At 39.6% G+C, this 18,765-nt stretch overlaps 1 protein-coding gene across 1 annotated transcript; it reads right to left on the bottom strand.

Moving 5' to 3' along the window:
• Positions 1-510: 510 nt before the first annotated feature.
• On the bottom strand, positions 511-15,022 carry LOC118221781 (3 beta-hydroxysteroid dehydrogenase type 7-like). Its single transcript, XM_035407152.1, has 6 exons — positions 14,716-15,022; positions 10,786-10,941; positions 8,204-8,312; positions 3,177-3,276; positions 1,684-1,846; positions 511-1,035 (listed from the first exon to the last, which is right to left on the bottom strand). The coding sequence occupies exons 1-6, from the start codon at positions 14,870-14,872 to the stop codon at positions 623-625; spliced, it is 1,098 nt and encodes a 365-aa protein (XP_035263043.1). The 5' UTR covers positions 14,873-15,022; the 3' UTR covers positions 511-622.
• Positions 15,023-18,765: the final 3,743 nt, after the last annotated feature.

Below are 18,765 nucleotides of genomic sequence, written 5' to 3'. Positions count from 1 at the left end.
GGCCAGTTACAGATAACATTGATTGTTTACCACCACACTCCGTTAAATTAACCTTTTAATCACACCCTTTGTGCTACATCCTCTACCCCCTTGCCCAGTCAAATTGTCTCACTTTGATATGCAGTACCATTGTGTGATATCCTCTACCCCCTACTTCAGTCCAACTCCCCCCACACCTTGTTTCTTCCCCCCCAATGTCTGATTACCCCCCCCCCCCCCCCCCCCCCCTTCCCCGTGATGTGTTTAACGATAACCGTTTGGCCCTTTTGTTTCCTTGAAGGAACAGGGTATAAGTATTCACTGTCTCCGTCATTTGTTGGTTCTTTGTTTATCTGTACTTGGGTAACAGACCCACTAGTTCCTTTGCTACATTAAACTACCTATTTTGAAACGAAGACGTGCCTGCATTTATTTTTCTACTTACAAAAGTACGGCGGAATAAATTGAACTCTTCCACAAAAATTCCACAGATCTGCTTTCTCTATTACAATAAAAAGGGAAAAAATTTTGAATAAAAGAAACAAATCTCAGTTCATAGCCTTCCTCCAAGCTATTGGTGGGAAAGTGTCCCTACAGAGAACTTAATCATGCAAACGCATGTATGAGGCCATGTCCCACTATGTCAAGAATCCTTAGCACTAGAATCTGGAAAGGTGTTGACCCAGCTCTGGGTGCGAGCCCGGGCCTGGTCCCAGTCATAGAGTGGGCGATACTGGAAATGCCGCCAGGCCTTGTCAGAGCTAATGGTAAAGGAGGTGCAGGCCACAGCCAGTGTGTAGCGATTGAGCAACGGTGTGTAACTGCACACTGGTTTCAGAAGGCAGTGCAGCAGGTCATTCAGCCATGCCACAACCCAAAGCAGCCACAGCGGCAATTTCACCTCCCGGAAGTTAAAGCGCGACAGGAACTGCATGTTGAAGTCCTCGTAGCTCTTGTAAGGCGAGTCGTCATAGCAAAAGTATACTTCTCCTCCCATTACGTGGGGACGATCTTGCAAGGACCTCGCCGCCAGCAAATGCATCCAGGCCACATTGCCTGAGGTTGTGGGAAAGTACAGTGTCAATACAGGACTTGGTGGTACAGTTATACTGGATCAAGTCTCAAAATTTATCTTTCAAAACATTTTCGAAGACTGAAGCAGAGTGTTGCTTGTCTGACTATTTGGGAAATTCACTTATCCATAGTTAGATGGTAAGATTGATTGGTAAGACCAATTTCATCCCTGTACATCCAGTACTAAAATATTAGACAATATCTACGGGCTGCATGCTAACTGTGCTATATCTATGAAATGCTCCAGATGGAAGTAACGCTAGCTCTGTGAAGAGATGGAAATACACCTTGCATTTCCACAGTTGAGATATTTGCACAATGCATCTTGCAATGCATTTCCTCACTTCACTAAACAGTGCTAATGTTGCTTCCATCTGCAGCAATTCATAGTGGTAACACTGTTACATGCAACTCGTAGATATTCTGTAATATTTTTGTACTGGTTGCTAAGGGATGAAACTGACATCAATCTTATCATCTAACTATGGGTAAGATTGCTATAAAGTGAATTTCCCAAAAAGTCAGACTGTCCCTTCAAAGGAACTGCATTAATGAATAGCACACATTTAAATGAATGTTCAACTGAATTGCCTGAGAGGAACTGTGATGTGGGTGAGGCTGCTTTCACACCTGCATAAACGCGGCCATGTTCTGTATTACTTGGGACCCCTCGGATCACCCAGCCCCCTGTGCGCACCCCCATCTGGTAGAAGTCCCTCATCAACTGGTGCTGCTCTCCATAGATCCCCGTGGGGCGCAAGGCACAGGTGTACAGGCTGGCCCCTCCATTAACCTGGGTAGGAGAAACAGAGAGACAGACAGAGAGAGAGTAGCAGAGATGTATTTTTTGACATTGAACTGCTCTGTACTGCGCACGAAACCTCCTGCCTTGTACATTGCCCTATAATTTTTCACAGCACCTTTCCATAATTAAAAAAAACAACTATATTGTATTCTATATCATATAATTGTTGGCTCCTTTTAAATGTGCAGGCTGGCTTAATCCATATATTCATTCTGTTTTCTGAACTGTATGGATGAGATTTTTAAGTATTTACTTAAAATGATGGTTCCATCATTGAAAGAATGTTGATGGAAATTTAAAACCTGAAGCTGAAGCTCTGATCTTGGATAAACACAGGTAAACTCACATTTTTGGCTGAGCTTTCACATTTAATTTGTATTTTACATTTGTGAAACTACAAATGCTGTAGCGTGTTGATATCATATGTATGCACAAAGAATGAACTGTATAAAAATGAAGCATGCAATGAGCAATATGTAGTATGTAAAAAAAAACAAGTCTTTCTTTGGAGAAACAAGTATTGACATTGATGATGGAGAAGATCACTATGACATTTTGACATTAATTATGGACATTACTCAATACTCTTTCAAATAAATTTTTTGGACTTTATACGAATAGCAGAGCACTACTGTCCGCACAGAGCAACACCCTAGGGTAATTCTGGTTTTCAGAGCAATGTGTTATTGCCACAGAGAGAGCACGTATTCCACTCCCACAAACAGACGTGAAACAAATAAAGGAAAATCTTCACCCTTCCCCCTCATGGTCCCAGGCAAAAATAATAAACTAAAATAAAGTAAAAACAAACCAAACATAACTTTTGCTCATTTCAGCAGACCAGCTAGTCAGCTTTTCAGCCTCATTACCTTCACTTTGTCTCACAAACAGACTCCATCCCTCAAAATGTGGAAAACATGAGAACTGTTTTGACTCCCTGACGAAAGCTTGATGCTGAAACGCGTCGGAGTTTGTTTTTAAAGGTTTAATATGACCATGCCACAACAATAAAGGCATTTTAATTGTTAAAAAAGAGAGTGCCTTAGAGTTTTCTTTGATCCCATCCAAAGAGCACCTCAAACACACTCAATTTGAGTCCAGGAAGCGCTCCTACCCAAACATTTTTGGAATACTAAAATTACCTAAGTAACTCCCAAAATACTAATAAACAAATTCAAGGGGAGATATAAAACAGCTTCTACAGGTAAATATCCACATGGCCTTCCAATTCTACTCTGTCCTGTCTGACATGCAGAACAAGGCAACAAACCTACAGTACTAGTAATGTACTGCTCTGACAACATTTGTTTTAGAGTACCTTCTTTCCATTGGCATCTAGAACCAATTTCTCAGCCTCCGCCTTGCTCTTGGGGTAGGGCATCTCATGGCACACATTGTACACGGTTTCTTCATTTCCTCTGTGCATGAGAGAGGGGAAATTACTATTTCTAGACTGAGATTTCAACAAGGTTTTGGGCAAAAATGACAAACCGGGTGAAAGGGAAAATGAGAAAAACATGATGACAGAATAAGATAAACTTCAAATTGAAAGATACACATGTGAGCAGTGCGGCCAACTGAGTTTCAACAGTAGAAGACAAACAACAAAGATATAAGAAGTACACCGCCTTCCTGTAAAAGTCCTTTGTCGTATATGGCATTTACATGGCATTTCATGCTTATTTTATTGAAATCTTTACAGTCTTGTCCCCAGTACATTACATCTCCACGGATTCAAGACATATCTCTGCGCATGCAATTAAAAAATAGAACATCTTTCAAAAAAAAAAAAAAAAAACATTTTCCTTCATTTTCACCATTTAGAGATATTTCCGATAGAAAATAACAGACACAAAACAACTCTGACACATGGAATACTGAGAAGCATTTAGCAAATAGAACAAAAAAGACTTATCAGAAAAAATAGATTACATCAGTAAACAGATGACCAGAAAGCCACTAATGGGGTTGGGTGTGTATTGGTGTGTGTTCATCTGTGTGTAAGTGTATAAGGGGTGTGGTTCAGCCTGTGTAGCCATGACTGTGTATCTGAGCTGGCATTAACTACTGCTAATGTGAAGGCAGTACAACCGACAGCAAAACAACAACAAACCCTGGATGAACCAGTCACTGGCATCTGACATGATGATGTTTCCATATTTGGAGGTCAAGAGTCAGCTATTTCACTACTCCTTTTCAGCAGTTCTCCTTCAATTGCATTCCAATGAGAAACAAAAAGCAAACCACATGATGCCAACATGATCACAAATGACCAATGAAGACCTATGACTCATTGACACCATGATAATTATAGGGAGCATTCATTTCCTCTCTTTTCCCATTAAAAGCCACCTCCTCTTTTCATTATGGCAGATACAGCTGTTAGATATCAACTGCTTTTCAAAACAGCTTCCTTCCCCAGCAGGAAGGCTGAGATAATGAGGTGTCTGTGTGCTCTGTGCTCCTTTTCATATTGGAGGGTAAGTCTCCAGTTATAGAACCCAGCGTGAACTGACCTTTGGAATGACTCATTGGATCTAACAACGTGAAAATAGTCTGTCCCTGGTAACATTATGTGGTAAATCCTGAATGTTTCAGCAATGTAGCGGAAATATAGTGCGCTCCATAATGTCTGGGACAAAGGCATACTTTTATTGATTTGGCTCTGTACTCCACAATTTTAGATTTGTAATTAAACAATTCACTTGTGGTTAAATTGCAAATTCCCAGCTTTTATGAAAGGATGTTTTCATACATTCTGAATTCATCATGTGGAAATTACAGCAGTTTTTATACACCCCCCCCCCCCCCAATTCCAGGGCATAATAATGTTTGGGACATATTAATGGTATGTAAATGAAAGTAGTCATATTTATTACTTTCTTGCATATCCTTTGCATGAAAAAACTGCTTTATGTCTGCAGGTACTGAGTATCTTCGCTGGTGATACTCCACCAGGGCTTTACTGCAGCCAGCTTCAGCTTCAGCTTGTCTCAGGGGCTAGTTGCCTGAAGTTCTCTTCAGCATATGAAATGCATTTTCAGTTAGATTCAGATCGGGTGAATGACTTGGTCAGTCAAGAATTTTCCAGTTTTTGTCTTCGAAAAATTCCTCTGTTGCATTAGCAGTATGTTTGGGATCATTGTCTCGCTGTAGGCTGAAGTGCTGTCCAATGAATTTTGAGCCAATTGACTGAACTGGAGCAGATAAGATGTACACTTCAGAATTCATTCTGCTGGTGCTATCAGCAATTACATCATCAATGAAGACAAGTGGGCCAGTACCTGTGGTAGCCATACATGTCCAAACCATAACACCCCCACCACCATGTTTTACAGATGAGGGGGGTGCATTGGACCTTGGGCAATTCCTTTTGGCCTCCACACTTGCCATCATTCTGATATCCATCTTGGTTAATCTTGGCCTCCTCTGGCCACAAGACCTTTTTCAAGAACTCTGCAGGTGCTGATAGGTACTTCCTAGCAAACAGCAACCTGGCTACCCTGTTTTTGCGGCTAACTAGTGGTTTGGATCTTGCCTGTGTAGCCTTTGTAGTTCTGTTCGAGAAGTCTTTTGTGGACAGCGGTCACTGACACATCCAAGCCGGCCTCCTGAAGAGTGTTTCTAATCTGTCGGACAGGTTTTCTGGGTTTTTTCTTCATTATGGCGAGAATTCTTTGGTCATAAATAGTAGAAGTCTTCCTTAGCCTACTAAGCCCTTTGCAATTACTAAGCTCACCAGTGACTCATCATTCTTCTTAATGATGTTCCAAACAGTTGATTCTGGACAGGTTTGGCCTATGTCCCTGACTGTGTTTTTTCTTATTTCTCAGCCTCATAATGGCTTCCTTGACTTTTATTGGCAGAACTCTGGTCCTCATGTTGACAAAAACCAATAACAGACTCCAAAGAGATTGAAAGCCTAGAATAAAGACTGAAACTACATACTGAAAGCTCCCTTATACCTGCACTAATGAAGCAATTGAACACACCTGACTTATCCGAAACATCTGTGAATTCAACTGTCCTAAATATTATGGTCCCCTGAAATGGGGGTAGGGGGACTATGTATAAAAAGGGCTGCAATTTCTACATGATGAAAGCAAAATGCATAACAATACTCTTTAATAAAAGCAGATAATCGGAAAATAAAATGTAAAAATATGCCATTGTCCCAAACACAATGGAGCTCACCATACAATGCATTTTCTTTCTGTACTACCCTCCTGTTGCAGTAGCTCGGTAGCCCTAGCCAGATTTACATGCATAAAACTTTTACGGGCTGTCGAGTTTATGTTGGGGCATTCGCAGTCTGCCTGCAAAGTTCAACAAAAAAACCCTCCTGCTTAGTGCATTGAATACACAGCAAAATGTCCAGTGATAATTCAACACATACAAAGTTTATATGAGTCCACTCTGGCCATAGTGAACTCATATAAACTCTGTATGAGTTGATTTAACCCTGAACATTGTACTGTGTATCGTCACTGGATGTGGGGAAATTGTTGTATCTAGGCCTATAATGACACTGGTCCCCTCTATAATTGTGCTTTAAAATTAATGTTTGTGCAGGGCCTACAGCAAGCAAGCTAACTATAAGAAGTTATGTTGCAAGTCTTTACAGGTGGCCATGTTGACCATAAGTTACAGTCAGTACGTTTACATGCACAGTTGAAATCGAGCTATATTAATAGCTCGATTTGGTCAAAGATGAGATTTAATTGGATTATTGTCGTTGTCCCAATATACATGACTCGGAAAGAATCTAATCATTGACCAAGGTGTGTCTGACTAAGGCTTCTTATAAATCCTGCTTCCTCCAATTTTGTCACAACTTTTTTGAATAGTTCGTCATTCCGCGTTTTTCTTCCATCCATATATTTTAGGATATTTAACTCCTTTAGTTGCGATAACATGAAGTTGGTCTCCTTGTCCGCCCAGAAATGTTTTTTTTTCACCATGATACTAAAACGGAGCTTCAGAGTGTCGCCAGCAGTGTATGCGCGTGAGCTCGACAATGCATTTCTCACAGAAGAGGTCGTTTGTCGCATTTTTTTTTTTTTTTAGTTCATTACAGTGGTGATAGAAGCGACAATAATTAAGTGGTACTGTGCTGTTAGCCTTTATTGATCACCGTACAAGGTTAACGTGAAGTACAATCGGACAACACTAACCCATAAAAATGTACTTTGAATGGCAGGCTACTTGCTCAATTGAACGGTAAATGTGAAAAACATTTGATTATAGTCAGCGGCACCGAAATTGTCAGTCACACCCTCAATAAACGGCAAAAGTCCCAGTAGAAGATTGAATTAAATGTTTTAAAGTTATATATTTTCTGAAACGTTATTGATTCCGCTTGGCCACCGTGAGCATAAATTACGGAACATGTGCAGAACGCCTAGGCCAATTGTAGTCCGACTGAAGCGTATACATGCCATAGTAAATTCACCCCGAACCGCATTATCTAGGTATGTTAGTCCGACTTTGAAAAATCTCACTTCGTACGATTTCAGTCGGACTAAGATGTTTACATGATTTTTAAAAATCCAGTTTTAGCCGGACTAATACAATAAATCGACTTTTTAAAACATGTAAACCCACTGACTGTTTCTCATCAGCACCAAACTTTGTCAGCCCTTCTCCCTTCTCCAAAGGCTTCATTCATTGATCAAAGAGATAACCATTACAACAATCTTCTCAACCGAGCAGTTGTCACTCCACAATACAATCCTGAACTGTGTGCGTGCTGTGATTGGTCGGAGTAATGCGGGCGTTAGCAAAAGGATGTCTTAAAATCTGATTGGCTGGACTAAAAAAAAACCTATTTGTGGATTTTTTGTAAATCATGGCGCTTAGATTGTCAAAAAATGCACAAACAAATGCAAGCGACAGGCGATGCACAAATATGAACCAGCGACATTTATTCCTGGATCGGCTACATTTGTTAATGGATCAGTTACGTGTATGTGTGGATCAGCTGCATTTATTTGAAAATCCGCTGAATTTATTTGTGGATCTGTTAAATTTATTTGTGGATCAGCTACATTTACTTGTGAATCAATTATTTATTTATTTATTTTTGTGAAAAGTAATACTCCCATACGTGTGCCTCATTGATACATACAATGCATGTTTCTGGGGTAGACTGTCCCATCTGCGCCTGAAAATAGTCACAAAACGCGAAGTAAATCTGACGCTTATTGTTTGTGCCAGGAATGATCTAATTAAAGACTGAAATGTGATCTCAGGAAAAAAGAAGTGGAAGCCAAAAGGTCAGTGACTGAAGGGATAGAGACACTGATGTGACTGGGTGTGAGTCAACAGTCTGGCTCTGTGCATCACCTGACAAAAGAGTCTCCTTTGACATTGGGTCCAACAACCTCCATACTGCTTGTGTACACCAGGTATTGAATTCCAGTCTCCACACATGCATTGATCACATTTACTGTACCTGAGAGACAGAGAGAGTGGGAGAGAAAGAGAGAGACTTTTGACATCCTTTAATAAACCGTATCACCTACAAACAAGTAAACTACCCAATACACATACAAATAAATAAAAAAATGAACAAATACAATCAATATGTTGTAGTGCTTCAAACTTTGGTTTTACTTTATTAATCCATAGTTCCCCAAGTGCATTATTCTATTAGATACCACAGTCATGCACATGCTCTCCATAAGTTTTGAAATATGACCTGTTTACAGGATGAGGAAAACAGGCAAGAATTGTAAAACAACAGCCATTACCAGTATACCTGTACTACTTGTCTACTACTCAGTGTACCCAATACCTAATACATAATATCATACGTGTTCCTGTGACATATGGTTTTCATATTTTCACACAGCCATCAGTACAACTGTTGGTTACAGTGTTCAGAGTATCAGAGAAGAAAGAAAAAACTTTACAAAGTCACAAAGGCGTTTCCTAAGTTACCAAAAACTGTTCAAAAACAACATGTCTATGTTTTCCATTCCAAAATAGAAGGAAACTGAAAGAACCACGGAATGTAATTATGCATGTTTATAGTGAGTGCAAACCATTAAAACCCATTTACAGCCATACAACCCATTTGTAGCACTGCATTTAACAGGGCATGAACAGTATTATTTATACTTGCTCGTATGCTTGTTTTGTTGGCAGGGACTGCCCCTTGTACTTTCTATGATTATAAAAAATAAAACCAGGAAATGAGTGATTTGCCTCCATTTTCAATGAGAGCCCATTCTTTGTGCCCACAAGGCATGCTGGGGTAGCTGGCGATGTGAGGCAAGCCAGTGGAGCAACCAGAAGGAAGGGGAGTATTGTGCTATAACCAGTCAGATTAAACATCCGACGTGTGAACTGTCTCCAATTTAAAATTTTGTTTTCCCATTCCCTCCCACATTGTTCTGTTAAGGAGGACTCATTAATTATTGCTGTGTGGGGATTTCCAAAATATACAATCGATATCCATTTAGCAAACACTGTTTTAAAAATTGAAAACATGCCTATAAGCAGCCAATTGTGGGCAGGGAGAGTGATGCCAGGTGATGCCAGGTTGGATGATGTATGGGTTTACCCTTAGAGGACACAAGAGGAAGTTTTTGCCCCACCCACAGCATAGTACACTTGAGCAACCCATCACATGAGTTGCTGGAGTGTGAACCTGGGGTAAGGCTGTAACTCTGGGCATATAGCATAATTTAGCACCAGACTGAATGTAGCAACCTTATGACCAAATGTACGTACGTGTGCTAACAGTTAATGTGTTGAATGGTTATTATAAGCATTCTGTGTTTTACCTATTTTTTTTGACTGGCTCGAAGCCATCCACTGTGTTAGTTTTAATATAAATCAGGCACAGGAAAAATGTTGCATGGTTTATATTGCGGTCTATTTTAAATACTAACCAGTCATAACATGGCATACTGATCTCGAGGCACACACATCTGTCTGGCATCGCTCCATGTGCCATTGTTTAACTAATCACTAGTTTCAAACCTCCCTCCATTCTAGTCTCTTTGTTCCCGTTGAAAACATGTCCGCAGTGCGCACTCAGCATGCTGCACAACCCCACATGCAAAATGCAGGTGTCTGCTTTTATAGTATGTTAAATGTTTAAATTTTGTTGTGTCTGTAATCGACTGCTGCTTTCTTGGCCAGGTCTCTCTTGAAAAAGAGATTTCTAATCTCAATGAGACTAACCTGGTTAAATAAAGGTTAAATAAAAAAAATAAATAAAACCATTTCCATAAATGAAAGACTGCACACCTAAAATTCCTTAAATTGTGTACAAATGAGAAAAAAACAAAATTTATTAAGGGATGTACATGTAAATGATAAAATGAATTTTGTTATTTTACTTATTTTCTATTGGGTGCCATGAGAATATTTGTATCCTGTCTTTTTTGATCCACCCCTCCCCACAGATTATCAACCCACTCCTTGTGTTATATCTACAGATTCCTGGTGTTGTCTCTGCACACTCCTAGCACCTCAACACACTCCTAGAGTTGTCTCTACACACTCATATTGTTGTATCGACATGCTCCTAGTGATGTCTCTTGAAGGTCTCTTCATTTTTGTGAAAATCAAATTGCTTTCTACGCATTCAGAGAAGGGGTATTGCTTAGGCATTTTCAACTTAGCTTGCCTTTCCCACACAAAAGTGGCAAGAGCGTCATTTACATATGACATACAGAAAAGATTTCACTGTAAGAAAAAACCCAGTTAACCCCGCCAACTGAAATTCTGGCTTTTGGCAAAGGGGGAAAGCTAGCCAATTTCGGCACAGGCTTTTAGAAGCTTTTTTTTTTTTTTGCAAGAATCATTTTTAAATGTTTCTCAGCCGTTTGTGAACGCAAAAAAGTACTAAAACCACATCAGTTTCCTTTAAATCCCATTATTACTGCCCTTCCTCTTGCCTCTGCCAGTCTCACCTTGTACATTGACAGCGTGGATAGCCTTTTCAGGAACCCTGTGCCACACATCTACCAGACTGGCAGTGTGGATGACCAGGTCTACACCCTGGGCTGCTGCCAGCACGCTGGAGTAGTCTGTTATGTCCCCTTGTGTCACCACCACCTTCACCCGCGCTGAGAGAGAGAGAGAGAGAGAGAGAGAGAGAGAGAGAGAGAGAGAGAGAGAGAGAGAGAGAGAGAGAGAGAGAGAGAGAGAGAGAGAGAGAGAGAGAGAGAGAGAGAGAGAGAGAGAGAGAGAGAGAGAGAGAGAGAGAGAGAGAGAGAGAGAGCGAGAGAGAGCGCGAGCGCGAGAGAGAGCGCGCGAGAGAGAGAGAGAGAGAGAGAGAGAGAGAGAGAGAGAGAGAGAGAGAGAGAGATTTTATTGCATATAAAAATAATGTAAATTTCTGTATATACATTTTAGCATTGTGGGATAAGCATTTTACATTAGCAATGGTCCAAACAAATGGTTTACAATATGTTGTTCAGCGATATTATTCTTGTACAAATGAGTACCGTAACCGTGCAGTTCTAATTCAGGGCAGTGGGGCCAGCCTGGACTCCTCTGAGGATGATCTCCTTCCTCTAAAAGGAAAACCTGCAGCTACCAACCCTAACAATATCCAGTCAGAACAACAGGACAAACCACTGGCAGCCAACACCAGCAAACCCTGTTTCCCCCAGTACTGCTGCTATGCTCCCAGCTACATGGAACACATTCAGCCCGGCCCTGATGGAGCAGGACTTTGCAGAGTTCCAGGAGTTCTCCATGGCCGGAACACAGCTCATGTCTGAACACAGCCCCTCCCACAGCCAGGAGATGAGGTTTGCCAGATGGAGAGGGAGGGAAGGGCTGTTGTAAATGAAATAATGGCAGAGGTGAAAGAGTTCCAGGAGGAGAATGAGACTCTTTCAGCAGGCCAGCATAAAGGAGAACCTAAAGAGAGCAGCTCCACCATGATAGAAGAATTAAGTCTCATTTGCCAAACTAAGGATACATTGTTGGGTCAGAAATGCAGCCAAATACAATATAAGGAAACTACCTATGAAATGCGGGAACCTAGTAACAAAGCAGCTAGCTACCTAGCCTACCGGGCGTTACTAGTTTCCCCATCTTTTATTTGGCTGCCTTTCTGTCGAAACTATTTATCCTTAGTTTGGTTAACAAATGAGGTTAAATATTCCATCTGCAAGGAGGAAAAAGGCACGATTTAATTCTTATATTGTGGCAAATATATTGGATAGGACACCACTTCACAAAAACGGACACATCTACGTCTGCCTCCTGAAGAGAGGTCTCTGATCTGTCAGGGCACAACTTTGGTCTTGATGTTGAGTAATGGCTTTAACAGAAGGCAAAAGCCATCAAAAGCATAGAATCAAGATGGGATACTGAAAGCTCTTTTATATCTGCACTAAGAAAGCAATTGAACACACCTGACTCATCAGAAATGCCTGTAATGCCATTTGTCCAAAACATTATGGTGCCCTAAACTGAAGGGACTAGGTATAGGAAGTGCAGTCATTTCTACATTATGAAACCAAAATGCATACCCCTTTACTAAAAGCTGAGACTCTGCACTTTAACCATAGGTGAATTGTTTGATTACACATTTTAAACTGTGGAGTACAGAGCCAAATAAAAAAAATGTATTTGTCCCAAACATTATGGAGCTCACTGTATTTGGACAAAAACCTTTGCACCTCATATCACCAACAATACAGAGAGAAAGCCCCGACTGTGCTCAGAACAGAAATTGTAGATATCTAGAGCATCTCTGTTGACCCTTAGACCTGTACATTCTAAATGGTAGGATCAGAGGGGACTCCTTAGGCGGGTTCACTTACTGTTCAGCTCTTGAGACAAGTGTGATTGACTATGCTATCACGACATGGACCCCCCCCCCCCCTTTCATTAGTGTCTTCAGTGTTAGACACAAACCCTGCTTTCAGACCCTTGTTAAATCAATGCGTGCCTAAAAAGAACTGGACAGTCCAGGAATACAGAAACACAGCCCTCAAATGGCTTCTGGCAGCATGGAAGAATGGGGTGAGTCGACAGGGTTAAAGACAATGAAGGAGACTACTTTAATTGTAAACACAGGACCAGAGCAAGGCTAAAAAAACCCAGCATAGTATGCCTTTAAGAAAAAATGAAAATATTTGAATCAACAATCAAGGACAACCAGAATCCACCGGACAACTAAATAAGAACTGAAATAATTCAAAAACTATAACTTAGAAAAGCCTGTGGTCCTGACAGTATCAGAACAGAAATGCTTAAATACAGCACCCCTGAGCTGCAGAAGGCCTTACGTAAGTTACTCAATTCACTTGATTGCAATAAACACAGAGGCATCCGTGTAAGCAGTAATCTTGGGTTTTCTGCAGTATTCTTAATGCCCGGTGAATACAGGCCTTCCTTACAGAACACAGTGTCTTGAGTAAGAGACGTTCTTCCAAAACACCACACAACTGACCATATTTACACCCTACACATCTTAATGAACATGTATACCAAAAAATAAAATAGATATTTTTGCATGCTTCATTGACTTCACAATCAATCTTGTACAAAGGTCTATATCATAAAATCCTGCAAAGTGGTGTAGGGAGTAAAATGTATGACCCAATTAAATCAATATATAAATAAACAAGTACAGAATAAAACTTGGCAAAAAATAACACATTTCTTCTCACAAGGGTGTGGAGTAACGCAGGGCTGCAGTCCAACATTTTTCATGATCTATATCAATGATTTAGCAGTGTTACTGGAACAGTCTTCGGTACCTGGCCTCGCTCTGCATAACATGGAAATTAAATTCTTACTCTCTGCAGTGACCTGGTCCTAATGTCACCACCGAACCACAGCAGAACTTGAATCTGCTGGAGCAATACCGTCAGAACTAGGCCATGACAATACATTTTTAAACTACAAAGATTAGGAAAGCAAATACTTCTTTACTCTAGGGAACACCGCCCTAGAACACACACTAAGCTATGATTACCTTGGACTAAAAGTCAGTGCATCGGTGAACTTTGGCCCAGGGGTGAATGCATTAAAAGAAGGCCCACATGGCTTTCTATGAAATCAATTTTTCAAATTTTGACACTTCATAAAAACCTTCATTATTATGCACAGGTGCTTTATAGCATACATGCATGTTTTTGTCTTATAACTTTAGTTGTTTCAAAGAAAGCATTGTTCACGACGAGCAATACTTGCAATTTGTTCATTTTTTGAATATTCCCAGAAATAAAAGTGAACATTCCATAATCCAACTAATCAGTAAATCGGAAAAATAATCGCCAGATTAATCAATGATCAATATTCTTGTTAGTTGCAGCCCTAATTATATACAAAATACGATAAGGGTTATCGCAACCGGCTCACCTTAACAGGTACTCGCCCCTGCGCCATCTGTGAGCCAGTGGCTCTTCTTCTTTTCCTCCCTCAAGGCACCTCCCTTATTATTATTAGATTCTGATTTAACTAATTGGTGTGCATGCTTTGGCAATAATTACATGTGTATTTAATGCCAATAAAGCTACTTGAATTTGAATTTAAGAGAAAGAAGCGAGAGCGCGATATTTACATTTGAGTTATATAAATATTGACAGAAAACTGCGCAATGATCTATTTTATTAATGAAAGTTAAAATACTCACGTCAATTGAATCAATGAGCTGTGTATAACAAGGCGCTAACTGTTAAAATGGATGTACATAAAAACGTTCTTTAGAATTGCCAGCTTTTCCCACTATCAAGAAAACAAGTCATTTTCGCGCACACAAAGCTGTGTCGGCTTTTTGCAGTGCGAAGTTAGGTTATATATAATGTAGGCAATTTATCGATACGTGCATATCTGAATAGGTATCTGGATAGATTCTCAGCAGAAAGTAAGCTCACCTGTGCTATAATCTCGCAAGCTTCGATTGGCGTATTTGTCAAAAAGCCGAATTTCCCTCACATTATCTTCTTTTTCCAAAAGCACTCGGAGTAGGTGCTGACCAAGAAAACCACAACCCCCAGTCACTAAATATATTTGACCTGGTTTTGCAGACATTTCTTTCCCGGTCGCAGAATGCCCTTGATAGTTTTAAGTCGTGATGTGTTAAATCGTTTGTTTAATTATTTTACGTTCCCTGAATGTTCTTTGCAGTTCCTCTCCGCTCGCTGCCTCGGGTCACGACACCAGCTGCACTGCGTCGTCAGCTAGGTTACTAAATAGGACTAAGAGCTGCTGTATCATTGGATGCCGTGACTCTAGGCAAGCCCAATTGCATTTTGCCCTGCTTTGAAACCGACGTAAAATAAGACATTTCTTTTCTGTTTTTGGTTGTTCTAATTGTCATGCAAATTAGACAACACGGACAAAGAACAGACAATTATAAGTGTACACTGGATTTACATCTCTTCATTTATGTGATTTAAAGTATTGTGTATACTTTTATAGGCTATTTTGTGTAAAATCAACTTTGTGTATTTTTTGGTTTTAGTAGGAACATGCTACATTGGGTCAAATGGCTGTCCAAACATGAATAAATGAATATGTGCTTAGAGATACTTCTTAAATTTTATTGACATCAACAAATATTGTACTTAAATATTAATTTACAATCTTTGGGAAAAGCTATTTAACCTCATGTGGAGAAGTTTTGAACTCATTTGCACTACATATCTAATCACAGATGTGGCTTGACCTTGAAATATGCAGAAACAGCTCTAGATAATAGATAAACAAGTTTAAAGTTCATTGTAAAGAGAAATTAGGTTGATATGTCTTTTGAGGGGCTAGACATAACTAAATGGCGGTCTGCTTTTGACAATCTAGCTCTGCTTCTGTTGCCGTAGAGTTGCAGTCTCTTTCTCACCCTAAATTACAACAGGTGCCACGTGCATGATAAAATGTCTCACTCTCTTTAAAAAGCTTGTGTGACCAACTGTATGTAGTGTTGCACAAATCATGAGTCTAAAGTACTACATTTAGTAACATTTACAGATAAGAAATGTGTGTGGCTGATGTGCCTCATTCCCTTCCTGAGTTAAAAGTCGAGTTCATCTGATGCATTCTGTTTTAATTGCAACAGAATTCAGTTTAACAGCAAAGAGTAAACTGCTCCTAGAGCTCTGTGCAGTCTTCTCATTGCCCTTTCAATTTCGTTCATTGCCTAAAATACTTCTCCTTATATATTTGCATTCATTCAAAAGGGCAAGGCCACTATCACCCCAGTGGCCTTGCCCTTTTGAATGGTATTTATAGGACAGCAGCAATTTGTGCTGAATTAAATCTTATCTAGACAGAGAGCTGTCATGAAATATCAAACTTTGAACGTGACGTTGATGTTGAAATTACATTTGAATCCATTGACAAATTACACATATATACACACTCACACACAGTGGCACAAGTCCAAACATGCTGGCGTACATTCACTCTCACAAAGAGAAACAGCTGTCAGTGAATTGATCACAGAATTCAACTGTAATTGCTGTAAGTATAACCAACCTGGTCTGGAGGGTAGCCATTTCATACACTAACAACTTTTTTGCAGGTTATAATATTGTTTAACAGCGCAAACTGTCACATTATTTGTGAAAACACAGACACGTGTATTGAATATACTAAGTAGCATGTTGGCATTTCTGATCATGTGAGCTTAAGTATCATGAGACTTTTTTTATTCGATGCAATGTGAGTCCCACAACAAGAAATGCAATCTCTTTTTTAGCCAAGTCAAACTGCCGTTGGACACAAGTTCTAATAATAATGTTCTGTCAACTTCACCTCAACCACAGGTAAACAGTTATTCATGGACAGTGAAAGAACTTATAATGGTTAACTATAAATCTATAGACTATAAACCTGACAGGCAATCCTTGCAAATTCAAGGACCAACAGCCTCCTAAAACCTGCATATTATATATTGTATGTCTAATATTTTGTGAGGTGGTCAAAAAATTTAAGAAAATGAGGGACCCAGAAGGTTCATTAAAACTACTCCAGATTAGCTCACGGTTAATTAACAAGGTTTGGTTGTTTTGAATAGACACAATAAAATGTTCAGTATTAAATCAACTCTTACAGAGTTTTAAGAAATCTGTCTCTGATGCCAATATGTCTGCTGGCCACACATTCCCTTGATCTTATCATTATCACAATACAATTGGTACAATGGTAGAATAGCGACCGGGAGTGAGAGGTTGGGAACTATTCAAGTCAACAGACGTGCTAATTCAATCACAACAGGACAGCCAATACACTATGGCCTAATTGATAGGTGTTACAAGAACTGACTACATCCGTCTTGGTATGTGTATTCAACACTCCTGATCAAAGCTTCGAAAACAAATAAGAAGCAGCCTCTGGAAAGGTTTGTGGTTCAGTCTGACTCTGCTGAATCCAAGGTGTCATTCGTGCGCTTTGTCACTGCCGGTATTGGAAATAAACTTTGTACTTTTTCATCACGTTCGCGAGACGTCCTTTTTTCTTTACAGAGTGCATATGGTCCCAATTGGATTCCTATGTACTTTGTTAGAATTGACATTGGACATTTTACTGTGCACCCCTCTGAAATCTGCAGGTTTTTGATAACCCCCACGTCAATTTTATGTTAGTAAGCATTAGAGCCCATTTAAAAATATCTCTATGGTCATGTAGCCAGAATTGCTGGTTGTAAAGATATTGTGCCACATATCTTGAAGCAATGAAGCGGCAAAGAGCATCACTGGCAGAACTGAAAATAGAACATAGCCGTTTTATTTTATGATGCACTGCAGCAACAGTTCAGCATTTCTGGCCGACTACGCCTCTTCTTTAGACTGAAAAGATAATCTGTTCAAGGCAATCACAACTACACACTGGGGGAAAATTGACCTGGCTTTGATTTTGAGATTTAAGTCAAAGATCCACAATGACCTTGAACAGTATGGTTTGAGTAATTTGTGAAACAGGTAAGTAGTGAACTGGAATGTCCCTGAAAAATGTACACTAGAAAAAAAAAATAGAGTTTAGTTGAATATCTCCTCACATGAAGCTCAGAAATGCCTCTCTAGTGGAGCTCAGTCTTAATTACATTCTCTCCCATTTATTCTTTCCGTACCTCTGTGCTACAGTGTCTCTTTAACACTGTGCCAGAAAAAGGTACTAAGCTGTGTTATGGATACTGTGTTATGGCTCATAACTGATGCTATGAATTCATACAGTGCATGTGATGCAGTGGCGGCTGGTGACTCAAAAAATTGGGGAGGACAGGAAGAAAACCAACCCATGGCATCATGTTATTTTACACTATTTGGCTACTTATCTCTACTTTCTTATGCTCAAGTTATGTTATGTTAATATGTTCAAATGTAGCAATAATCCAACTAGCAACCTAATGCTAACTTACTATACAACTAAGGTAAGTAATGCACCCAAAGTTTATCTCCATCTTCCATAAGGAACAAATATCATATTACCATTTATCATTGCCTGAATACTCGATTCTGATTGGTCTAAGGGTGGGCATTATTTCTCAGTAAAGGGACACCTCTGCCTTTTAACAGTTCTAAAATCAATGTGCTACAAAAACCCAGCATTTTAAAGCAGTTTAAACAGCAACGTTATTCTTTCGCTTTTGAATTGTTGTTACATTGTTGTTGCGCGACCACACCATTTAAAAAGTAAGACAGTGCTAGGGAGATGAATTTCTTGCAGTTTTATTAAATAATGTAATGACAAAAATGACCAAAATTGGTCCTTACTGTATGGTATAAAACGAGAAGGAACTATTTTTTCTTGATAGAATAATTGTTTTCATAGAAATAACGACCAGAGGTTTTTGCTTAACAACGGTGCAAATGGAACTACCAACCAGAGTTTTGCTTGACAATGGCAAAATAATCTGCCCAAACGCCCGCAGAAGAATATTTAACTTTCAGCTGATTAAATCGATAAAAATCAATAAATATAAAAGT

Source organism: Anguilla anguilla, chromosome 2 (genome assembly GCF_013347855.1).
Source record: "Anguilla anguilla isolate fAngAng1 chromosome 2, fAngAng1.pri, whole genome shotgun sequence".
NCBI classification, from domain to species: domain Eukaryota; kingdom Metazoa; phylum Chordata; class Actinopteri; order Anguilliformes; family Anguillidae; genus Anguilla; species Anguilla anguilla.
The sequence above is the reverse complement of the archived record's forward strand: the minus strand, read 5'-3'. Positions and strand labels throughout refer to the sequence as shown.

What these genes read in the sequence shown, in the direction of transcription:
- LOC118221781 (XM_035407152.1), bottom strand. Translation starts at nt 14,872, where the DNA reads ATGTCTGCAAAACCAGGTCAAATATATTTAGTGACTGGGGGTTGTGGT. An exon ending in CCACGCTGTCAATGTACAAG is followed by an intron (nt 8,313 to 10,785) that starts GTGAGACTGGCA and finishes TCTGTCTCTCAG; the next exon opens with GTACAGTAAATGTGATCAAT. An exon ending in ACATGGCCGCGTTTATGCAG is followed by an intron (nt 1,036 to 1,683) that starts GTGTGAAAGCAG and finishes CCACAACCTCAG; the next exon opens with GCAATGTGGCCTGGATGCAT.